This window comes from Symsagittifera roscoffensis, chromosome 1, assembly GCF_963678635.1.
Source record: "Symsagittifera roscoffensis chromosome 1, txSymRosc1.1, whole genome shotgun sequence".
Lineage (NCBI taxonomy): Eukaryota > Metazoa > Xenacoelomorpha > Acoela > Convolutidae > Symsagittifera > Symsagittifera roscoffensis.
In genome coordinates, this window is record NC_087062.1 from 76,312,401 (window position 1) to 76,338,109 (window position 25,709).

Here is a 25,709-nt window from a genome sequence, read left to right on the forward strand (position 1 = left end):
TGGATGTATTAATTTCGCACTACTCAGCACGAGGCGGGAAAAAAGTAAATATTTTTTATCTTTTCCGCTCATAATTAAGAAAGCAAAAAATATCTTTCTGCCTTAATTGGTCGTAAAAAACATCAAAAATATTTGCAGAAGAACCATAACCTTTTTGATATTGATTATAGGGAGAGTTAGAACGTTACGACTGCTCATTAATCTATCTCAAAAAAGTTGTTGGTAAACAAAGTATAAAAAACCATAAATTTTGGACATTATCAACATTAACCATCAAGAAGGCAAATTTGATTGGCAAGGAGTGGAAAAATTTTGATCGGAAGAAATGCTTTCCTTTTATTCTGATAGCTAAGAATTAACAAAAAAAAGTACAGAAAGCTTCGATTTTCTTCTAATAACTGAATAAACCAACAATTTTGCACGCTTTCCATCATATTTTTCTGAATCATCCAAATTTTGCTTCAAAATGCTGAAAAACTGACACCAGTGCACGAAAGAGGCTGGCTGGAATTTGCACACAAACTCTAGCATGGGGTTCTTCTGTAAAGTTTTTTGATGTTGCGCAAATTAAAGCAGAATAATTTTTTCGCTAACTTTTTCTTGTTTATGAGCGGATAAATCAAAAAAGAAGCTTTTCTTTTCTCGCTCTCTGTTCAAACTAAAATGTGCAAGTTAGGTTCGAAAAAGTGTACCCACCGTATTACTTGCAAATTCACTATGTTCCTTTGCGGAAGAAAATATAAACTACAAACAAATTTCAATTTATATACTAACTAAACGATCCAAAGAATAGATGATCACCATTATCATCATGAAAGAAAACATTAAATGTCAAGTATATCTGTTCAGTCTTTGTTGCCGTACAAACCCGATATCTGGGTAGTTATCTCTGGGTTCATCGTTATAAATTGTACTTCCTGGATTCGGATCGTCATACTCAGGGGGAGGGGGCGCTGAGGGTTCGTGCTCGTATCGGTATCCGCTCAGATCCGGGTACATTCTACTATTAGCTGAAACATTCGAGTTTCTCTGTTGACTTTGGTGATGTGACGTCATACTATCTCGCATAGCCCTCTCTGTCTGCTCTTGATCAGACATGCCACCCGCATATGGTTCGCTTCTGTTGTAACTAGTTCGGTCTCTATTGTGGTAGTTACTGTTATTTCTGCTGTTGGAATGATAGCCCCCCGTGGTTCCCGAGCTGTGAAATGATCGACGATTCGGTTGACCATCTAAAAGAAATATTTCTTTTCACAAAGACTAAAAAACTTGTTTTTTTTTTAAAGAAAAACTCTTTTAATAATTCACAACAAAAATACATTCCTTGGATACAGCTATAAAAAAGCATCCTCTACATGTATTTGACATAAATTGCTCTCTAAATTTCATAATTGCCGGGGCGCTACAGATTTATAAGCGTATAAGTTTGTCGAAATTATCTATCGCGCCAAAAGCTCTTAGAGGAAATTATTAGGCAGGGTTCGTTGGATACAGAAACATAGCCAACATAAAGTTGGAAAAGAATTGAACGCACTCGAACCGAAAAAAAATACGGACTTACTTTTTGAAAAATCTCAAATTTCGAATTTCTGGAACAGTTTATGATTGACATTTTTTTTTGATATAATTAACCCAATTGAGAAAACTGGACTGAAAGTTTGAGAAAATTATTATTTCGCTGGTAAATTCGAAAATTAAACTCCACTTTCGAAACTAGAAGTCGATCACGTTTTTCGTGATCTTTACATTTTTGCTGTTCGATAGTGGAGTTTGCCTTATTTTAACAAAAGAAATGAAGTGAACTGAAAAAGAAATCAAAAGTCAAACCGCGAAAAATCTAAATTGAGCGTGAACAAATTTGAAGATTTTTCCAGAATAAAAAACCGAAAAAATCATCGCGACCTATATGAGAGTCTGAACTACGTTCATCGACTCTTAATAACATGCCAGAAAGTAGCTATTTTCGATAACCTTTTTATACGCTAGCAAACCTGCCGCGCCTTGGCGAAAATTTAGAGAGCTATTGAAAGCTACTAGAGAGCTAGTGTTAAAACGCTATTGAATCTGTGAGCGGGATCAAATTCGGGGCGAAACTCTGTTCTGATTTGACTTGATGTGTTACAATTGGAGAAAATATCTTACACCATATGGATTCTATGAGACGAGATGCTGACTTCACTACAGGCTTCAGTGGTCCCTTCACATACAACAGTCCGGTCAGGATTCCTGCGAGATGACCTACAAATGAGACGTTCGGAACGAGAATCTGGATGAGAACTAATTCGAGCCAAAACGCCATTCTGGTCGGCACTGTAAAGAACATGACTGTTGTGAAGCTTCTCTCCGATTCATAATAGGACACGAGGACCTTCAGGGCAAACAGAACGCCTGAGAACCCAGCCGCACATTGAGAGAGATACGAAACGTCTTCTAATATCTCGGCTGCTGCAAACGATAGTCCCACAGTAATCAGCGGCGAGAGGAAGCAAAAGAGAGCGAGGGTGACTGCAAATGTGATTGGTCCAAATTTGAGCTCCAGTTTACGCCCTTTCCAGATGAGGCTGCTCATGTTGTAGTACAGATGCATATCTGAAGTATGATACCAGGGCGATAGCAGCAGACGCTTCCACTCTTTCAAGTACCAAACCTAAAATTGAATTTTGGATTAAAACTGACGTTGGATTGAAAGTGTAAGCAATTAAAAAAGTCCAGCTAGGCGAATCGAAGATTCGTATCATTTGCAATTTAGTTAGAGATAAAATTCACAACTCCAACACAATAATTATGAAAGCTCGTCTTTAACACAAAATTGTGGGCTGTGAATTTAAATGCAGCACAGTTAACTTATGAAGAATTGAATCGCATTTAAAAAAAATCAGAAATTTATTTGATTAAGTACAAAATTCAATTAATTCAAACTTTTTCCAGAGTGATCATAATTTTAAGTGCTTCTGACATAGAAAAAATACAAACTTAAACGCAAAACATTTAAGTAATCAGTTGTAGAAAAAACAATCGTCTCGGAATGACGGCAAAGTTCGTCTCGACTGAAGGTCAGCGCTATTTCAAACATAGCCAACTGACAGTTGGAAAAGAGCAATGAACGCAAGGAAAACATAACAAAAAACAGACATGTAGAGCAATTTATGATTGACACTTTTTTGATTAAATTAGCCCAATTTGAGAAAAATAGATCCATAAGTCAATTTTTACTTTCGCTGCGAAATCTGAAAATTAAACTTCACTTTCGAAACTAGAAATCAATTAAGATCTTAGTGACCTTTACACTTTTCGATAGCCGAGTTTGTCTTCCTTTTAGCAAGGGAAATGAACTGAACTTGAAAAAGTCAAGAGTCAAACCGCGAAAAATCAAAACTGAGCATGATCAAATTTTTTCTGAAAAAAAAAACAGCTCAAAAAATTACACACTCTTAATAAAAGGCAACAAACCAACGAAAACGGTTTTGTTCTTCAATTTCTACAAACCAACGAAAACGGGCTAATCGCAAGCCTAAAAAACGTAAAATGAACGGACCAGAACTAGAAAGAAAACAGCGACGCTAATTGAAAAAAATTATTGCCTGAAAATAATAGTAATTTCAATTAAATTTTCAATAAGTTGAGCATGTCAGCTATTGAGGATGAAGATTGCCATACTTACTAAAATTGACCATTCTACAAGCAAAATTGTTTGCGAGAAAAAAGTCTAGTACCCGATTGCAACACCTTTGCTTATGGCAAAGGTAATAAATACTAGCAATGCGCGTTACATTTTCAGTAAACAAGGACAGTTCAACCGATCACAGTGCTACAGTCAAAAATAAGAAAACAGAAAAAGTAAGGCCGAAAATATAAAAATCAGATGCCCTAGCGATAAAAAATTTTGCTCATAGTTTCATTTAATTTCAAATAGCACTTGATTTGTTGGAGAATGAAAAAATCACTTTCGCCTAACTGAACAATCGGACAATAGCAAAGTATCTGAGCGAACAAATTTGAGTTAAAAATAACAAAAGCGTGCGAGTCAGCTGGATTCTTTTACATGGGTTAGCTAATGAGCACAAATGCTAATAGGGACTAACAAGCAGGTGGGCCGCAACATGCAGCTATCCAAAACGGACGCCTCTGTATTTTCGTTTGACTATTGCAGCTGTTTAGATACTTTAAATTGCATCCTGTACAGGTCTCAAAAAAAATGTTTCTAGCCAACTGACAGTCGGAAAAGAGTAATGAGCGCAAGGAAACTGAAAAAAATGACACCGTTTTTTAAAAAAAAAAAACCTTCAATTTCTGAATTTCGAAGAAAAAAATGGCCTCAAAGCTCTTTGAATTAGAACAATTTATGACAACGTTTTTTTCGATAAAATTAATCCAATTTGAGATAACTTGAATGAGAATTTGAGAGTATGCCGTGAAAAATCAAAATTGAGCGTGAACAAATTTTAAGACTTTTCCTGGAAAAAACAAACAAAAAAAATCACCAAGACCTATATAAGTGTACTCACTACGTTCATTCTAATTCACTACATGTGTTGTAAGAATACGGCGGCAGGCCAACACGCTGAAAATAAGATTACCTTAACAAGTCGAAAATTAATAGTGTTCTGCAATTTAGCGACAAATTGTGACTCTTTTTACGCAATTGTTACGTAATTGTGATGTAATTTACGTCATTCTGATGTAATTTCGGCTTCAAGAGAAGGCGCTTTGTTATTTTCAAGTCATAGCTCTTTTCAATTCTTTCCAATGTAATTGCATTTAACAGAAGTTTGCAATAAATAATTGCTAAGTAGAATTCCTAGCAATTCATCAATTAATTTGGAATTAATTGGAATCTCATTGCAAGCAAGTAACTTTTGAAAACCCCTGCCATTTGACTACCATGACTTGAATGCATGCAGTTACGCATACATTGAGTCTTGTCGGTTAAACACCCCCTGGGAAAAAAAAGAAAAAGGAGCTAGTTTGAGGCTGAATTAAGTAAAACTGCTCCATTTTGACAAGCCCCAGAATAATACTTGCCCTTCCTAGTAAAAATCGATTCCACTTTGTTACAAAAACTTTAATTTCTGTTTTTCATTTAGGGAGGGTATAACCCAAAAGAACCCGTACATTTATTAAGGTGCAGCCGTTGATGGCTGCACGCTTGTCGAGGTGTCTACGTTAGATAAGTGTACTGGATCAAATTCTAACACTCGATTTCATAAGTCGATTCGGAAGCCGAAAAATCAGCGCAAAGTTAAAAAAAAAACTTTCATTTAAAACCGAAATGCGAGTGCAAATCATAAAACTCCAAGAAAATTTGCAAATCATAAAACTCCAAAGAACAATCAAATGATAGAAAGTTGTATAGAACTTATCGACAATGAATCGCACAAATGAAAAAAACTCCTGTTTTAAACACTTTAGGAACCTGCAGGAAACTTCATCACCATTTGAATCATAGCTATTGTTATGATGTTGTAACCTGAGTGAAGCCGACACAAGCTTTTCCGAGGGGGACTATCCAGTTTGGAGGGAACCTGAGGTAGATTGCGCAATTCAAACACAGAGTGCCCAGAGTAACCAGGGGGATGTTGTCAATCCCAGTTTGCATTATCTGGAAGGCCAGTAGCAGCAGACCCAGATTCCCATTCCCTCCTCCCCCTCTTCTACCATGAGGGTACCTCGAAAAACGTCCGAAACGAGGTCCAAACATCACGCCCAGATGCCGAATTTACTGATTGACCCCAGCCAACGTGTACCAAAATGATTAGTCAGCTGTTGTTGGTAAATGAAGATTATATACAATTTCTTGAACAGATATCACGACAAATATGTATCTGAAAACTGCATTTATATCATTTCAATCTATAAATCAAGTAAGTTAATTCCTGAAATAGAATAAACCTACCAAATTATCACCTAACAGAAAAAAAGTAGATTACAAACTTGCGTTAAGTTAAACAATTTACTAGATTGTTGTAGTATTCACAATAGTTAACATTATTTAAAACTATTTTATGATAAATAGATTATACTTTAGATGTTATACATACCACCATTAATTCCTCTTCAGCTAAAATTATAGTTGTTTAAATGATGACGCAAAGTGAGTGACGTCAATAAACACATTTAGACGTAAGAAGACAGGTTTTGATATTTGAATTCGCCAATTTGTGACACGTCAGAATAACATACACTTACTTTTACCTTAGAAGAAACCAATGCGTCACAAAATTGAAACGAAACCCAAAAATCCGGGTTTCTTCCAGCACAAAAACAGAGGGACAAATTCATCTGTATCATGTCTTCAATTTATTCTATATCAAAAACACTGGAAAATAAGTAGCGCTTACGGAAAAATGGGTAGCAAGAAAGGGAAAGCAACGAGGAGATTAAACTAGTTAAAAGTTAAGTAAGTTTAACGGAAAAAATTCTCGTACCAGTCGAGCTACCTTTGCTTTTTTTCGGAATAACATTCATTAGCGCCAAAATAATAAAGAAATACGAAAATTGGACAGATAAATAGTTTGATTTAGCAGAAAAATCGAAAAACAATAAAAGCCACAATAAAACTTAGAAGCTCGCATTTTTTGCGCTACTGTCGCTTCTGATAACGAAGATCGCAACTTGGGAAACGAATTTGAAAGTCAACTTGAAAAATCAAAATCATACTGCCCGATAAAAATTCATAGTGAGAAAATTTCATTTCATTGATTAAACAAAGGCGAAACAGGTTGTTGTTGCTAGCCTCGAGAAACACTTGCGATCAGCAAAAACATTGCATTGCCAGTTTTTAAAAAATACTTCAAATAACGTCGACACTAGATCTACAAAAATTCATACGTTTGTCTAGAATGATAAACAATTTGAGGGAAAAAAATGTCGCAAAACACAATGAGCAGCGTTAAGTAAGCATTAAGAATTATTTACCAATAAGCAACTGAGACAATAATAATTGGGTGGGTCGCCATACACAGAAAGCAAATTCCAGTCATAGAAAAATTTGAGCTATAAAATTTTGAAACTCGATGTCTTTTCGCCCAATACCAACTGAAACAAAAAAGCAGAAAAAATTACTTCAACCGATCAATTTGATCGAAAAAAAAAAACAAAAACGAAATTCTTCAAGATAAAATTCGATGAAAATTTAAAAAAATTATTGAACAACTTTCATTTATAGTTAAAAACATAGCCAATCGAAGATTGGAAAAGAGTAATGAACGCAAGTAAACATAAAAAACACTGACTTTGTTGAAAAAATCTCTCGAACTTCGAATTTCAAAGAGAAAAATAGATACCCTTTAAACTCTTTGAATTTCTAGAACAATTTATGCGCGGTGCTTTTTTGATAACATGAACGCAACTAGAGAACACAGAATCAATAGGTAAAGTTTTTATTCCGCTGGAAACCTAAAAATTAAATAACACCTTCGAAACTAGAAATAGTTCACGTTTTATCTCGCCATTTCCACGTTCGTATTTGGAGAATGCTATTTACGTGCCTTTCAGCAGATGAATTTCAATTGAACTCAAAAAGTGCACTATACCTAAGTTAAGTGCATCAATAATTTAGAACTTTTTCCTGAAAAAAAAAAATCAGCAAGACCTATTCAAAAAACTTCACTACGTTCATTACTCTTAATTGCTTAAAGCAGAAGGATACTTGGTGCGTTCATAGTTAGGCCGACTAAAATCCGTACTAGATTACACAGTAGACATTAAAACAAACAAAAAATAAACAGTCAAAAATTATGACCAAATATAACGACAAAAATTACAAATTCAAAAAATTAAGTCAAATTAAAACACAGAGAGGAAGCTGAACTTCGCACCACTTGCGATAGATAGAGCTACCCAATCGTAAAAAAAATAATTGACAAAACGCCAAAAAAACAACACACGAAATTTTCAAATGTTTGTCTCAAAATGAAACTCATTTTAATAAAAACCTATAGCGGAAAACAACAGCTTTAAACTAGCTGGAAAAATTTTGAATACGTGCTACAAGTCAGTGAATGAAAAAAAAACTTCTGATAAATTAAGTTGAAAAAATTACTTGCAAAAAATAACTTGAAAAAAGTTGAAAACTACCGCTTTTTACCAAAACCGGCTTCGTAATTTTTGAAGGATGTAGTTTGGAAAACTACAGCCACAAAACTTCATGGTTGCATCGGATGAATTTCATAAATAGCCTCAAAAACAATTGGAAATCGTTCACCGAGAGGCAACAAAGGCGTCAAACGTTGGGTTGAAGCCTGTTGAGCCCAAAACAAAACACATAATTCAATAAGAATATATTTTGCGGAGGCGAAAAATGAACACGGAGGCGAAGCGAAGCTTCGCACGACTTGCGATACAAAACAAACACAAAACAACATGAGTCGAAAAAAACATGTTGAAAAAAATTAGATGAACCAAAGTGTGCGATTGTCTCGATAAAAACAACTAGGGGCCCAGCAAAAGCTTGAGGTACGCGTTTGATAATGAATGAATTTTCTATACTAATGCAGCACCAAAAAATTGATTTCAAGAGTTGGACTTTGTCTATAACCGTAGTTGATTCTCTACTAAAATAAGTAAGAGTAAAAATTTTGGGATAATCAAAAATCCTAGGGATATAAGCTTTATCTTATAAAAATTAAGGAGTTGCAGATTCTGCAGGATCAATCATCGCAACCGGTTCAAATAATTTTTTAATCTGAGATTTGATTGTGTAAATTTAAAAAAAAATGGAAAAGTGTCTGAAAAACGGTCTAAAAACATTCCTAAATCCAAACCCTTTTCTGCAAAAACTATGTTATGGCCACTTAAGCAGAGCAGATTCCGAAAACCGGCTTCGGATTTGAACACAACCTGAGAATTCGGCCGGTAGTTTTTGCGTAAAGTCAATAAATTGCGAAAAAGCTGTCAAAGTTTCAAATCTTCGACTTGTTTGAAGGCCATAACTTTTACCTCAAACAAACTGGTGATAGCCAGTTATAAAGGTAGGTTTTCAGCGACCTGTTGATTCGATTAAACCTATGATATCAGATTTCGCAGGATAGTAAGCGAGAAAAGTCCAAAACACGGTCAACAAATCAAAAATTTGACATTTTCGAAAGTCATGGCTTTCTATGTGACATGGGGCGTAGCCGCTTATGCAGCAGGAATTCATGTACTGTCGATTGAACCCAAAATCTCAAATTTGAAGGGTAGCTTTCAAGAAAACTTTCAAAAAAAAAACGGTGAAACAGTCAAATCTTTTACTTTTGCGACGGCCAAAACATTTGATGTCAAAAAATGTGGATTAGTAGCACAAGCTATTGAGCCTCTCATGACCCGTTTTGAGAAATGAACCCAGAATCTCAGATATGGCAGGGTAGTTTTCGAGAATATTCAAAAAGCTTTAAAGACGGCCAAAAACTCAAAATTTGAATTTTGCGAGGGCGATAAATTCTTGCTTAAAATTTTCGTGAGTGCCCGCTAATGCAAAAGAGCTTCCACTACCCTTTATCTTCATTGAGCCCACAATATCAGATTTGAGAGGCTACTTTTCGAAAAAAGTAGAAAAGATTCACAAAACGGTCAAAAATCAAAAAATTTACTATTCCGAGTGCCATAATTTTATCAGTGAAAACAATTTGGGCTAAACCAGTTACAGGGAAGCATTTCAAAACAGTTCTACTCATTGCAACCAAAAACTTATATTTGAGAGCGGCAGTTTTTTAGCAAACGAAAAAAATACGGGTCAAATAAACCCCCACATTTTTTCGAAGACCGTAGACAGAGGGGTCAAACAGAAAAAGACTCTAGGCGAGTATGCATGCACACAGGGGAGTGGGCGATCTTTCAATTGAAACCGTTTTTGAAAAACAGTAGAAGTTTCTGAAAAAGAAAAAATTTCAAAACGAGTTAAATGAAATTTCAACAAACTGATGGGCAAATATACAACCAACTTGAAAAGGGCAGAGGGAAGTGTTTAAATTTTGTTTCACTTGAAACGACTAAAAACTAGGTCGATGAAAAATAGGCCGACTTAATTTGGACTGAGAACTTTCTATTAAGCCAAACAAAAAAAACAGAGAAGGAAAAACGAAGTCAGGATAAGAAAAACTACTAACTGTAGGCGGCGTAAAACAAACACTAAAAGCAACAATAAAAAATTGCGCTGCAAATAAAAAAACGATTCGAAGATGTGACAACTAAGCAGATAACAGATAATCAGACGAACAATATGCCAATAATTATATTTGAAACAGAATGTTTCCTGTTTGAAAATAGGTCCTCGTTAGATTCGAACCCCCGGACCTTTGCCATACCAGGCATAATCGTCCTCCAGGCTAAGTTACCTCTAGACTTCCAGTTATGGTGTAAAAAAATTGTTCAAGTTGGAGCAAAATCCATGCCTCAGAAAAAAGCCAATACAAACACTACCAGGTAAAATAAACGGATAGTGAACCGACAGATAAGGAGGAAAATTAGGAACCCGAAAAAAAATACCACTTAAATGATGGCAGTTTTATTTAAATTTCAAAAGTTCGAGCACTTCTGAAGTAACATTTACCATTCCTACTAAAATAACCATTCTATGAACAAAGTTATTTACGGGAATAAAAGTCTAGTACGCGATTGCAATGTCCTTGCTTATCGCAATGTTTAAAAAAATTTAATGATTACCTAAGATGAAAGGAATGCCAGTCAAATTTTCAAGAAAAGTGAGTAAATCAGCTTGCACTTGACCTGACAGCAACCACACGTTATTCTTACAGACTTTTAAGGTCAGTTAATTACAGGAATTACAAGTGCATTAAACAATAAAATAACCATAGGATAGTCGAAAAATGATAATGCACTTGCTGAAACTGTAAAAAAAAAATCCTTTTTAATTTTATCAACTTACAATTAACAAACTTTTTTTCCGAGTTACAACGTAGACAATACATCACCTCGAAGATCTTTGATTCTCAAAAAAATATTACATTACATGTTATTAAAACTTAGTAAAATTACCTAGTAAACACTTATAACAACAAAAATCAGGCAGAAATTACTGCGATTTAATAAAACCGATAAAACAAATGCTACAAAAGTATGCAGAAAATGAACACAAAATTTGAATCTTAAAAACTTTGCCAACTGATCATCGGAAAAGTGTTAAGAAAGAAACCGAAAAACGATCACTTTCGAAGAAACAATATGCCACTGTAAAGCTCTTTGAATTTTAATAAATGTTTATGCTGGCATCTTTTCCTTAACCCTGCACAAGTTTTTTGAGCTGACCGGAAAAAAATTAATTTTCTGCTGTTACTCCATTTGAAACAATTTTTCCTTAACCCTGCACAAGTTTTTCGAGCTGACCGGAAAAAAATTTTCTGCTTAAAACAACGTCAATTTTGACAACAAAAAAATATTGGAGCGAACGATTGCGGCCTTGGGCGTGTACCGGTTTGTTACTTGTGCGTTACACTGTGGATAACAACGAAACAAATTCAGCGTGGCGATAATTTTTATTCAAGAGATACCCAGTATATATACATGAGTTTGTGATAAGAGCTAATTTATCTGCTCGCAGGCTTTTTTTCAACGAACGTGAAATGTTTTAAAGCAGTTTTTCTCTTTCGTGAAACAAATGTCCAATTTACAGAAAACTTTATCGTGATCTCAACACTTCTGATGTTCGATAGTAGAGTTTGCCTGCCTTCTAACAAAGGGAATGAACTGAAAAGAAAATGAAAGTCAAAAGCTTTCATCAAGAACCAAAAACTGGAGATAACGGGACTTGAACACAAAGCAATGACCTCTTGGATTCAACAACTGTCAATTTTTATTCCCGGCTCGTAGTTAAAAAATGCTTGTAGCCAAAACAGCAGCGTTTCAGTCGCTATTTAGAAGTAATAAGTATTTTAGCTTCAGTCATTTTTATCATTACAGATTTGAACTTATTTAATTCTCTCAGACTGAATAGTTGTTGGTCACTTTTTAAGTCGGAATATCATAGCTTTTTCTAAATTGTTTATACCGAAAACCCAAAACCTGATTTAAACACCAGTCCAAAAACACAAAAATCAGTCCAAATCTTTTGTTTTTCGGAAAAACTAAAACGTGCTAAGCCTTGCATGTTTAAAACAAAAACTATCTTGTGAAGACTATCTTGTGAAGAATAAAGACTACTTGTGAAGGCAAGTATAGGCTTGTTTATAATTCTTGTAAAAGCTTTCAATCTTGTGAATATTTTATTTTACTCGCCTGAATCATCAAGAAAAACTTTTCTGCACGGCAACTGGCTACTTACTATTCGAAGAAATCCAGCATTAGTTTTTTTCAATTCTACTATGTACACAATTTACAGCAGATGAATGGTACAAAATCTACAGTGAATAATAATTAATTAATATATTGGTTATCTGACGACATTTCCAGTTTACTCCGATCAATGCTAATACTACTGTCCTTCTTCGATCTGTAACTTGGCAAAGGGTCTTTGGCCAATTTTTGCTCCAAGTTCTTCAGACTTCGCAATTGTACCTTCAAGTTCTCATCGATCCTCCGAATTTCTCGTTTTGTTTCCTTTTCAATTCTGAAACCATAACGTAAAAACGTAGATAGTTTGAGCTGGTAGTTATTAAAAAGGAAAACAAGTGGCAAAAAATTGTCTGCGAAATATAAAAAAATAGCCCTGAAAAAATACGAAACTCGCATCATAGGAGTCTTTCCGTGCATATCACTAGCAACAACCTTTATTTTCAATACTTATGTTTAATAATTCAACAAAACAGATGAAATTTTGATAGTCTACCAAAAAAGAGCATGATCAAAAAGAGTGCCTGTATCTTTTAAGGTAAATAAATCAACGCGATAAATGTTTTTTTTTTAAATTTGATCTGGAGTAGATTTAACAACACGCGCATTGATTAATCTGATTCCATTTCCCAACAATAGAGCAAAAGGGGGAGATTCATTACTAAGTACAAAATTCGCATATTTTTAACCGCATATATTTTTTTTTAATTTTCACTATAGGACTGGCAATTCGTTACTGGGAACCAAAGGCAGAGAAATAGAGAATCAAGAAAACTCACCGTGCCACTTCTCTCCTTCTAATCGCAGCATTGTCCTTTACCTCGTCTATTACATCTTGAAACGTCACAGTCTCTTCACTGAAAACATAAAACAGTCAAATTAGAATAAATTTCCTGGCAGAACTGCTGAAATTCATTATAGAATTGAAAAACATAAAAAGACAACTTGAACATTATTTTATCATTGAGACTTTTTCAAAGAAACAAGCCCTATCTGAGAAAACTTGATCGAAAGGTCTATTTTTTTATTCCTGGGAATTCTAAAAAAAGCAGTTTTTGCATTTTTGTTATTGAAAGGCGAAATTTGCTTCCTTTTAGCAAAACATGTTAATTGAGCGCAAAAATCATTTCAGCACACAGACGCGAAGCAGAGCTTTGCACCACTTGCTAGACAACAAACATAGCATAACAAACTAGCAGTCAGAAATTGAGACAAACACCGCAAATTCGAAGTTTTTTGAAAATGTCGGAAAAAAAAACACTAGATCCATCACTTTTTATTTCAATGTCTTGAATAAATTTCATTTTAGAAAAAAAACATGACAATAAGACAATTGGTTTGCATCGAAACAAAGCGGTAACAAAGCCGAAAGTTTTTGAGCAGACACCCTTTCAGCCAAAAAACCGTTTTGATGAAAAAAAAAACGTTCAAATAATAAAGTACGCCTCAAAAAACTCACACGCTTTGGAAACTTGTTTCGCTCATCCAATGATGCAATATGATTCCACTAAGCTAATTAGGTACAAGCTGAGCAGACAACAAAAAAAAAACGAAAAAAAAACCGGAGTTAGTAAATTTAAAACCAACATTAAAACAGTTTCAAAAGAATAATGAACGCGAGGAAATTGAAAAAAAAACTGGGTGGAATCATCGGACAGCTATCAATTGTTTGTTACATTGGAAAGCTATCTATCGTATTTGGGCAGGAACGTTCTCTACACTCAAATATCTTGAAAGGTTCTGACCAGGGGGAGGATCTAGGAATTTCTCGAGGCCCCTCGACCTTTTTTTCGGTCGACTAAAAAAATTTTCTGAGCTCTCCCAAATCACGAAAAGACCCCATTTTGACCAAATTTTTGCGTCTTGGGCAAAATTTTGAAAAAAAAGGCCACAAAGTCGTTTTATGGCACTTTTTAGAAAAACTTGATAAAAGAAAAGCGTTTTTTCGACGGCGCTCCCCCTCAAAGTTAGTTTTACTGGAGCCAAAACGCCTTTAAAAAAATTTTGGTTCAGCCAAAAATGGCCATCTCAAAATAGTACCAAGGCGGGACTCATCGGGTCGGCAAGGGGTCGAAATCGGATCCCTGGGGTGGGGGGGGGGGTCACCCCTAAATCCGCTGGTGGTTCTGCCCAAATAGAAAAATGAAAATCGAGGGAAAAAATTTCATTCTGCTATATATTTTCAAAAATGTGTTTGCTTGTTTTTTTATTTAATCAGGCAAACCGAGTTGTGTATCGTTTGGAGGAAAAATCGCAGAACCAACAGGAGTAAAGACACCGTTCTAATACTTTGGAGAATATTTCTCAGAGGACTTTCTGGATGAGTTGGTTTTGAAATCAATTCAATACAGGGTTAGTAAAGATCCTTCGACCACTTTTCATGTTTCTTCTATTCAACTTCAACAATATCTTGGATTAAACTTGATGATGACTTTGATCAAGTTACGTGCGTCTCGGCGGTACTGGGAGACACATTCGCGAGCGTCACAGATAGCAGACACGATGACGCGTGATACATTCGAGGGCATAACCAGAAGCCTACATTTCGAAGAAAGTGATGCAGAACACACCCGGACATCGAAGTTTCAGCCCATAGTCGACGAGCAGATCGTGGCGTACAAGGTTAAAAAATCCTCGCTGAGACAGTACAATCTGAGAAAACCGAAAAAATGGGGGTTCAAAATATTTGTGTTGTCTGGGCGATCCGGTGTGATTCACAAGATAGAATTTTATGGATCAGTTGTGGACAACGACAACACGCACAAGGTGGGAAAATCAGGGATGGTAGTTGTGAGGCTAGCAAAAATCATTCCAAAACACAAAAACTTCAAGTTGTATTTCGACAATTGGTTCAATTCGCCTGAACTACTAGTCGCATTGGCCAAGGACGGCCTACAATCGATAGGCACCCTCCAGCCTAATCGAGCAAAGGGACTTGTCTTTAGCAGTGGTCCCAGTGCCATGCCCCGGGGAACAATTGAAGTAAAAGCTGCATTGGTGGATGGCGTAGATGTGTATGCCATACGTTGGATGGACAACCGGTACGTGCATCTTCTGAGCACCTTCTCTGCGTCTTTGCCGGTTGCTGAGCTAGATCGCTTTGACCGTAAGCGTCGTCAATACATAAAGGTTAGAGCACCAGCTGCAACTCTGGCGTACAACAACCATATGGGTCACGTAGATGAAGTAAACTCATATATTGCCAGATACCGAATGACTACACAAACCAGAGCCAGATACTACATCAAGATATTTCTCCACTTTGTCAATATGATCGCCACCAATTGCTGGGCAGTATATCGCCGCGATTGCGAATTGGATAACGTAACAGTGAAAGACCGGCTGAGTCTGTTTGCTTTCAAAAGCCAGCTAGCTTCCAGTTTGATGAGGGTCAATGTGAGTTCGCGCGGTGTTGGCCGGCACAGTACAGTCGATCAACAGATCGCCGCTTAGCGAAAGCGCGGAGGTAGACGGACCCCTACGCCCGCGCCAGATATTCGGACCGATAATGTTGGCCACTGGCCAGTTGCATCCGAAAGGGGACCCCGCTGTAAACTCCCAACTTGTGATGCACGTCCGGTTACGAAACGCGAGAAATGTGATGTATTTTTGTGTATAACTGCTAAGAATTGCTTTAAAACAATTCCATGGGGTGTAATATATCATGTTTTAAACAAAAACTTGTTTTTTTTTCAAAAAGAAATCAGTCAAAAAACGGGTTCGGTACTTATTCGTACCGCCCGTCGGATGGACGACATGCGCTAATTGGTACGAAAAAGAGCCGAATTAAATTCATAGTCACTGGATTGCAATTTTAAAATTCTCGCACTTTTAGTAATTAATGGTTGCCAATAGGTGCCCAAATGCGAAAAATGATCAAGTTTCGCTGACGTTTTAAGTACCTCGTCCAAATAGGGTTAAATCAGCACTGTACACTAGCAGCTCGATGCAATTTCAATCAGTGCACTCGTTAATTGAGAATAAAGATAACAAAAATGTATTCAAACCTATTGAAATTGTTTTTGAGCTCAAAAGAAAGGAGTATTTTTCACAATACGTTCGAAGGAGTATTTTTCACAATACGTTCGAAGGAGTATTTTTCACAATACGTTCGAAAGAATTGAAGCAAACGGGCTACATGTTATCAAAGACCCCGCTTCCCCTGTCTCTCATCCTCGAAGAGGGGCAGCACCACGCGCATACACACTTGTTTAACTGATGACTCACTTGAGTTTTTCCACCTGCACTCTGATCATGGTGTTGGGTCCGGTGGTGTGTTGGGATTTGCCGGCTAGGGATTTTGAGTGGAGCCAGTGGGCCACCAGAGGACTCCTCCCATACACACTGAAGGGCAGTCGCTCCATCTGGTCACTCCCACACACAGGCATAGAACCACTCTTTTTCTTCTGCTAAACATAATGTCACACTCAATCCAGAAAAACACAACAGGAAGAGCATTTCAAAATATTAGCAAATTAAAACAATATCAAGATATCACCGACGTTGTTATTATTAACCCCATAGGTCATAGATATGCGGGAAATGTTTTCTTAGTAACGTTTCCTGTAGTAACTGTGATGAGTTATGACCGAAGTGTATAACTCATAGAGTAATTTCGGATAGGGCACACCGTCTGCTCGTCACGCTATCTTATTTTCGGCCGGATAGATTCGTGCAACTTCTTAGTCTAATACCAATCCTAATCTTACTCTTATACTATCTAGTCTCAGGTTGTTTAACTAGTCTCTGCTAGGCTCAATAGATCTAGGGTATACTGGTTTATTGCGGTTGCTGAAGTCTTCTTGGAGAGTCAACTAATTTCTAAGTTAAATTCAAATCTCTCTGGTGCTGAAATTACAAGTAATTTCAGCACTTACAAATAAGTGGATTGTTAGTCAGATGGATCATGATTGGTTAATATTAAATACTTTACATTGGTAAAATATCTAATTTATCCAATCATAAAATGTAGTTTAGATCAGGTTCCACCCATCCGGGTTTTGCAGAGTTTTTTAGAATAGTCTTTCTGTAATTCAAAGGATGGATGATGGACGTTGGTGTTTGGCGAACATCATATTTCTTCTGGGTTCTCTTGTTAGAGAAGTTCCAGGTTCGATCGTTGTGTCATCTCATGACAACGACTGGGTTTTCGCAACAAACTCAAATCTGATTTCAGAATGGTTGGCTATGTCAGGTTTTTCTGTTTCATTGATGAGAACTTCTTTGTGTTTTGATCTTTTCTGGGAATGGCGTGGAGATTGTGCCTGGAGGGGATGCCTGGTTACTCGGATCTGTACGTATACTTGAACATCGAGGTGGTCATTGGTCTAGTTCAATGAAGTCCTTTTCTGCGAAGTCAAGTCGTACTCTAAATCCTTTGAGTTGTGATTGTGGGCGGCATATTGATTGTGGTTGGCCATTCTTTTTCGAGTGTAGTGGGTTCATTTTGTCTTTGGATGTTCGTCTTTGGTGTTGTATGCTGATCTATATATTGCATAATATAATTTACATTTTATAAAACTTTTATTAGTTTAATGTTTTTTAATTATGATTTTGGTTAGTTGTTTTCACAAAAGCTTTTTGTTTTAGTTCAGTTATTTTGAAGAGTTACTCACCCTTGAGTAGCTCTTATTAAAAATAGGAGTGTGTGTCACAAAGCGTGGATGTAGCGCGGTGGGTTAGGCCGGCTATAGAGCATGCTCAGGACGTCCTCTTCTGGTGGGTTAGGCCAGGAGTGGGAGTATGGTTGCATGCGGTTTTTGTGAGAGGTCCTGTTATGTGACAACGTTTTATGTTGGGTTTGTTGTGGTTTTTCTTATGTTTTGTTGGTTGTGTCCTTTTTTCAAAAATCAAATTGTTTGTGGTATGGGTTTGTCTTTCGACTTTTCTGTGTTTTATTATTTCTTTCTTAGACTTTATAATAGTCTTCAAAAGAATAAATTATCCAGTTTTAAACTGGGTTAATCCGGTTTGGGTACCGTTGGTTTCCTTTTCTTAGTCATGCTGTTATGCTATGTGTTGTGGTGTTTAGTAAGCTGCATTGGTTAGTTTTGTTTAGTATATAATTCCTTTCCAACCGGGTTAAAGGAAAGTTTGAAACTTGTTATCGTGTGTTAGAGTTGTTGAGTGTGAAAGCTTGAAACTGAAATTCATTATTTAAACAATTCTTCGTGGGCGAGCTGTGCGAATTTGGATAGAATTCTTGTGCGAGTGAATGAAAATATCAAAAGGTTAGTACTGCATTTGCTTCTTATTAATGTACTACATAGAATTTCAATTTTACTGCTAGTTGTTGGGGAAAATTAAGTTACAAATTTTCATCATTATTAGATTTACTGCATTTGGGAAAAAATTTATAAATTAAATTATTGCATTGGTATTATTTTTATTTAATTATTTGGTGCAAAAATTTAATAGAGTTTTAAACAGTTTGAAGAAGTTTTTAATTTTCATTTTCTTTTGTGAATTTTTCAGATGATCGTTGGATGAAGGCTAAAATTCTAAAGAAGACATGAATAAAGAATGGTTAGTTTCTAATTTTAATAACTAGTTAATAATATGTATAGTTCATACTTACCTGTTAGTCGTCGGGGAAGAAACCGTGGGGGAAGATGTCGTGGATGAGATCTGAAGTTGTTAGTAATTTAGCTAGGATGCGGATGATATTTTTAGTTTGAAGCAGTGGCCAAAGCAATTGAAGTGCTTTAATGGTGGTTAGTTCTTCAGTGCCAACTGCAAACTCATAAGGTGTGTTTTGGATTAGATTATATAATTTGTGATTGAATTTAGTGTTGTGGATGAATTCTAAAATGGGGATTTCTATAGGTTGAACAAATTCGTGTGGGAGGAGAAAGGGTCGGGATTCTTCTGCGTTGAAGGTCTTGGTGATGGGACAAAAAATATACATTTGGGTTATGGGATCATAATTTCGAAGAATACCATGAAGGTTAGTATCTTTAATGCAATATGTGAAGTTAAGAAAGAATGGTGAGGTGTATTTGGAATTGATGAATTGAAAACGGTGGTGTGGTTGTCTGGATGGGGTGTGTAGGTCGAAGTGATTTTGGATAAAACGATAATATGTATATGTGTGAGTTTGTTTAGTGCGCAACATAATATCGTGTGAGCAGTGCAAATCTCTTTCATGTGGTGCAAGGAAATGAAAGGTTAGTGAAAATATTTGGAAGCGTTCTTTAAAACTTTCGTAAGCTTGTGTGTCTGTTAGTGCTTCTGAAATGATGTGGTCAAATTTGCGGTCAAAGATATTGAGTGTAAATACATATGGTGTTTTAATGAAAAATTTTTCTGTGATTTGTGGGTTAGCGAAGCGATCGTCGTCTAAGAATTGATCTTGGTTAGTTCTGATGATGTTATGATCGTAATATTCCAGCGTATATTCGTTAGCTCGGGGTGCAGTGTATGTTTTTAGTGATTTTTTATATCCGATGTAAGTAAATTGTCTAGGTGTTAGTGGTGTAGTGAGTCGATATAGGATGTCCTTATTTCGTTCTATATCGATGTGAGTGTTAGATAAAGGTAAGCAAAGGGGATTAGTAAAATGATAATATGAGGTCCAAGGAAGGGTAGGCATTAAAACGTGTTCGTCTACAAAGTTACGTGTCTCGTTAGTGTCGTGAGGGGTGTTTAAGGTGTATTGTGGAAATGAGGGTAAGGTGATAGCTAAAAATTCTTTTGTATTAGTGTGATTTGGGTGATTTATATATTCACGGGCTGTTCCTGGTTTTGCTGGGAAAGGATGGTTGGGGAACTTTCTTTTAAAAGTGCGGTAAGCTCTATTAGTGCTGAGTGAAGATTCAGTAGATGTGGATGATGGTGCTAATGATTCGGTATAAATTGAATAGGGTGTAGGGGTAGGAGGGTTGGATGAATCTATTGTGGATGAAATTTGGTTTATGGTGGGGGTATCAAGGTGGTAGGGTTGTTGTTGTAATGTAATAAAATTATCTAGTTCTGGGGAGATTTGGGGGGTATCTGGAGAATTGGATGATCGGTCTGAATGATGTGAAGAATAGGTTGGAGTGACTTGGGAAGCATAAGAGGGTGTAGAATTGGTGGGGACGGGGTTATTTGGTAGCATTGGTTGAAAAGGGGGGTGGGAAAAAATTGAGGGGTTGGTGGGAAAATTATTGGATGGAGATGGTTCAGAGTCGGCAAATTCATCGGGGGTTTCAATATTCGGGTTATTGAGTTGTGATGTGCAATATAAAACTGAGATGTGTGAATTAGTATCGGAATTCATGCCTGATGTTACATTACTGGTTGGGAAATCGGGTGGCGGGAAAGCAAAAAGTGGTATTATTGTAATTGGAGTAGTGAGGTTGGTTGGGTGGGAATTTGAACGGTGTAGGGATCCAAGTTGTCGGCTCATCGTGGGCTAAAAAATTATTATTTTGAGACTGAAAAGCGGTGGTATGGGGTTGTTCTATAATTTGTTCATAAGTATTTTCATCTTGTGAGTGGCGTGTCATTATATGTTGGATGGGACTTTGTGATATGGTTGGTCTAAAATTTGGATTATGTGTTATTGCCAAGTTTCGAAAATTACGTGGGACTAGGGATAATGGATGGTTATGTGGTAGGGGTGGTAACTGTGGTGCTGTTGGCGTTGTGTCTACATTGTTATGTTCTTCGTCGTATGTGTTCTGTCTTGTTGCTATTTTTGTGTTGTATTCTTTTATTTGTGCATCTAAAAGAATTTTGTTCATTGATGTAGAAAAAATTCCAAAAAATCCTGCAAATAGTATGCGTGCTACACTTGCTTGTCTATTGACTTGTGTGTGTATAGCACATGTGTTATAGATTCCTTTTAAGAGTGAAAAAAGAAATCCAATAAAGTTAAACATTGCGTATAAAATAGTCAGTTTTTCTAAGATGTAGTAGGGCCATCCTAGAAAATCAAGAATTTCATTCTTGAGTGTAACAAAGCTAAAAATATTGATAGGTGATATATCTTGGGGACGGTATTTTTCACCGTTTAGATATATATAATCTTTAATGTCTTTAAAATATCCGCTATAGTCTTGCGTATAGATGTCTGCAAATCCTGCGGTTTCGGCAAGTTTGCGTAAGTTTTGGTCAATTGATTGTCTTTGTATTGTGTCCATTTGTGTTAATAATTCTTGGAATTGTTGTGTTCTAATGTGATGTTGAATATCTGATTTTGAGTATATTCCTATTGATTGTAAGTCTATATTTGGGTTTCGAGCGATAGCGCGAATGCTTTCTGGTGAAAATTTTTTGAGTGATTGCATTAATGTGGGATATGGGGTGAGAAGGTAATATTTATCTTCATCAGGGTTTAGTTGTACTAGATTGTGGCTATTTTCTGATCCACATGGGACTGCGGTATCCCAGAAATAGGTTCTTCTTGAAAGTGTGTCAACGAAATGTACTTTATTCTTATAAAAGATAGGGATTCTTTTATAGCATCGTTTGTCTTCAAAAACGTATAGTGGTGATACTTTTTTGGTACAAGTATAAAACCATAAAATGTTTCCTTCATAGTCTAAAAAATTTGATCTATTTCCTGATAGTAAATATCCTGCGTAGGGTATTTTTAATACTGCTAGTGCAAGTGATTGTAATATTTGTGTTCTTTCTAATTCGCATAGTTGGTGTAGTGTTTCTAATTCAGAGAGTGACATTTCTTGAAAAATTCGGCTAATCGTGTAGTCTAGTTTCATATCTAAGTGAATATCATAGTGGATATTACCGAAATATGTACTATTCATTAGTGATAGTTCTTGTAAACGTGTGCTTTGATCGTCTTGGGGCTTTAAATGTCCACCAGGTTGACCTGTATTTTTTTGAAAATGAACTGGTATGTATGATGTTCCTTCATTTGGAGGATGACTTGTGGCGTATGGGTCGACTTTTGTTTTTCCAGTGGTCATGTCGAATCCTTTTTCGTATTCAACTAGTATTTCGGAGTATTGTGTTTTGTGAAGTGGGTTTCTGTATTTACATGCAAGTTCTGTTTCTTGATATATTTGAAAACGTGTTAATTTATTTTCTATATTATGAATGTTTCTAAAATTAGAACTTATTTTTCGTAATGGATTTACTTGTTCATATGGTATTGATTGTATAAAATATTTTTCGTGAAATTTTATCATACGAGCGTGTATTTTTGCTACTTGAAATGTTGTACATGTGTCTTCGGGGAACCAAACAATTGTTGCTTGTGTTCTTGTTGTAGGGTCACAATAGCCTTGGTCGTTTTTACAAGGTAATCTAATTCCTTGATAGATCATTGTGTTGTCTGATAAATCTCGTGTGAGTTGAATTTTTTCGAGTTGTATTTTCCAATCGAAAAACATTATTTCTTGGTATCCTTTATTTTTTGTGTCTGCTTTGCAGTTTGATGGGTTATTTATACCAATGTGTGGTATCCAGTGTTTATCGTGCATGTCATAGGTTAATCGTCCGTGTGCGCCGTTATATGGGTACTTTTCATCTAATTTTATATGTCCTTGATATCTTTCAAGTTCTGCTTGATGTACAGAATCTGAAAAAACTTGGAAATATACTAACTTTCTATCTGTGTTTGTATTTTTTGTGATGTTTAGTCGGAGTAACTCGTTTTTACAATCTTCGGGATTGAGATGTAAAAGTCGTTCTATATTACTCTGGTAGAATGATTCATGGTCAAGTCGGTTTTTATTTCCGTTTGAGACTTGTGAACAATGTACTTTCTTTTCAGAAAATGTTGCTGTGAATTTATATCCTATAACTGTAGTTGCTCGGGCTTTTGAATAGAGTGTCGCTATTACATTTGTTGTTTCTATGGCTTGTGGTTCTGTTTCGCATTGTGATACTTGATTTATTGCATATTTGTGTAGTGTTTTTTGTTCGTTTTCTTCACAATCGTAATGTGTTACTAATAAATCTTGTGGTCCTGTGCGGGGGGAAGGGTTTATGTTTTGATTTGAGGTTATTAGAAAAAGGAGTTGGAGAAAAATTAAAATTTTTAGAATATACATGTGTATGACAATCCTGAGTATGGGTTATAAAATGTGATGTAACCAATTGTCTTTTTGGTATATCTGTCGTATTTGTATATTACTTCAGTTGTTATAAATGGTGGTGGTAGGGATTGAGCTGTTATATTTGGTGGATTTAATGGATAGGGATGTTGAGTAATGTTGTTTAATTTAACCGTGATTTCAAATTTTAATTGTAGACTATTCTGTTGGAGTATTTGGATGTTATGAGCACGAATGTCTTCGTGAATGTCTTGTCTATATTGTAGTCTATTTAGTGCCCAATTGTGGAGTCGGTTACTTTCTAGGTGTTGTCCAAATAATGGTGGAGGTGCTGTGAATGTATTCCAGTCTAGTCTTAAAGGAATATTTGTTGATGATTGTTCTCGATATCTAACGTCGAGGTTATTTGGGAAATTTAAGTTAAAAGGTGGTGGTGAAATCTGGCTTATTGATGGTGTTGATGGTAGTGATAATGTTTCTGGTAGTGATGAGGATGTTGTTGTATCCGTAGAAATATCTATTGGATCATTGACTAAATTTAGTTCACCTTGTGTAAATGAATGTGTTGTCCAATATGGTAGTCGTGATGCCTGGTTTGGGGGGTTAAAGGGATTTTCACGTATTTGTTCAGATGTTGGTGTTGAACCTAAGTAATCTGATGGTAGGCTTGAGGTGCTACGTTGTGAAAGAAGCGTAGGGGTTTCTGGTAATATACCAATGGGGTTTTCTGGAGTGTTTTGTGATGGGGATTGAGGTATATCAAAATGAACTCGGGGAGTTTGAAAATTTCTGTTTCGTCGAGGATGTATAATTTGTCTATTTATTTCGAATGTATTTTGGTTTTGACTAGGATTTCTTATTCTACTTAATTCTTGTGGTAGTGTTGGGTATAAGTTATATGTTGGTTCGCTTAGAGGTGCTTGTCGTTGAACTGGTTCTAGTGGTTCTGATAAGCGAGCGTGTCGTTCTTCAAAGGTATATGGGTTATCTTGAAAGGAAATTCGTGTAGATGTTTGAGGATTTTGGGTAGTTAAAGGTGTTGTTGGGTTATCTTGGGATGATGTCGGTGAAGACTGACTATGTGACTGTTGGGTAGCAATTTTTGATAGCTTTTTTGGTCTATTCTTTTAGTGAAAAAGTTTATGTTTATTATAGTATTCTTCTAAAAAAAGAATTAGGAGAATTGTTGCTAGGGCGAATGTGATGATTGCTTTTTTGATACATTTGCATATTGTCAAGATGAGGGATGAGAGAAATGTTATAAAAATTACAAATAGTAAAAAAATATCGGTTCTACTAAAAATGGTTCGTATCATTTAGATAAGTTTTTGTGAATCGTACCTGTGGATATAGTCAATAGCTTTTGAAAGTTGGAGGTATAGTTTAAATAGGGAATAGAAAATTAAAAAAATAATGCAAAAAATGATTAAGATTATTACAAAAAATTCAAAGATATCAAAAAGAAATATTATAAAAGTTTTAAGTATCGTAAAAAATTGTTTGAGGTTTGTGATAATTATAGTGACTGATTGAGAGAAGAGCATTTACGAAATGACTTCTTGATCGAATATTTTTTGTTGTTTGGGGCAATTTTCAAGTGTGGTCGGATTATTTATTGGTTTTTTGATAAGTGGGTTGAGTTTTGAGAAAAATTGTTGGGGGCAATTTTTATGGTGATCAAGAGGTCTTCTTTGTCTTTATTTTCATTTGTCAAATGATCTGGGGTATTTTTGAGATTTTTATACTTTAGGCTAATTAAAATGGTCGTTCTTTTACTTTAGGCTAATTTTAACATATTTGTTTGGGGGATATTTGAGGTCTGACTTGGGGAAATATTGTTGATCTTTGGTTTATTAGATAAGGGAGGGTTATGATATTATGGTGATATTTATTTTAGTTGTCAAGTTGGAGTGGTTTGCTTATTTTTGACCTGGAGGTCGTAAAGTTATAGTTATAGATATGCCTGGAGTTTAATATTTTTCGTCTAGTTGGTTTGTGTTAGAGTTATAGAAGGTGACGGATCGGATGAATCCTATTGGCTAATTTTGAACTAGAATCGCTGCGTGTTTGTCAGCATGTTATTTTGAAAAATGAAAGTGTAAAATGTTTCAGAGGTGCAAAGATTATTAAATGTAGAATTAAAGTTGTTTTTGAAATTCAACTTTCTTTAATATTTTAGATTGTGGGATGAATAATTTATAATTTTTACGTGGTTGATTTCTAAGTCGTGAAGACTCTCTATGTTCTGATTTGTCGATTTGTTCTTGGGGTATTATTTGTTCTGTCATTTTTCTATTCTTTCTTTCTTTTTGAGATGTATTTTGATCTAGATTTTTTGTATTGTTTTTTGTGGTGGTTGATTTTGTTATTTGGTTTTTGAGGTGAAAATCTTTTTGTTCCTTTGTTGTATTTTCCGTATGTGGGTTATTTTGAATAACT

The 25,709-nt window shown here is 35.7% G+C and overlaps 2 protein-coding genes across 4 annotated transcripts in view; both read right to left on the reverse strand.

Moving 5' to 3' along the window:
- Window positions 1–752: 752 nt before the first annotated feature.
- Window positions 753–6,101, reverse strand: LOC134849072 (rhomboid-related protein 4-like). The gene is made up of 4 exons (XM_063866481.1): window positions 6,039–6,101; window positions 5,468–5,822; window positions 2,143–2,647; window positions 753–1,232 (listed from the first exon to the last, which is right to left on the reverse strand). The coding sequence occupies exons 2-4, from the start codon at window positions 5,696–5,698 to the stop codon at window positions 832–834; spliced, it is 1,137 nt and encodes a 378-aa protein (XP_063722551.1). The 5' UTR covers window positions 5,699–5,822; window positions 6,039–6,101; the 3' UTR covers window positions 753–831.
- A 6,083-nt stretch (window positions 6,102–12,184) lies between these two features.
- The window catches only part of LOC134849100 (protein FAM227B-like), a 147,703-nt gene continuing 134,178 nt past the window's right edge, over window positions 12,185–25,709 (reverse strand). For 2 of the 3 annotated variants that reach the window (XM_063866483.1, XM_063866482.1), the window contains exons 13-15: window positions 16,492–16,673; window positions 13,044–13,121; window positions 12,185–12,541 (exon numbers count right to left, since the gene is read on the reverse strand). In XM_063866483.1, coding sequence (XP_063722553.1) covers window positions 12,349–12,541; window positions 13,044–13,121; window positions 16,492–16,673 — 453 coding nt within the window. In that variant the 3' untranslated portion in view covers window positions 12,185–12,348. The remainder of the gene's footprint in view (window positions 12,542–13,043; window positions 13,122–16,491; window positions 16,674–25,709) is intronic. The other variant, XM_063866484.1, reaches the window with a different exon arrangement.

Excerpts from the sequence above, each read along its gene's own strand:
- LOC134849072 (XM_063866481.1), bottom strand. The coding sequence starts at position 5,698 with ATGTTTGGACCTCGTTTCGGACGTTTTTCGAGGTACCCTCATGGTAGA. Across the intron at positions 2,648-5,467 it reads CTTGTGTCGGCTTCACTCAG|GTTTGGTACTTGAAAGAGTG; the intron begins GTTACAACATCA and ends ATTCAATTTTAG. Across the intron at positions 1,233-2,142 it reads TCTCATAGAATCCATATGGT|ATGGTCAACCGAATCGTCGA; the intron begins GTAAGATATTTT and ends TATTTCTTTTAG.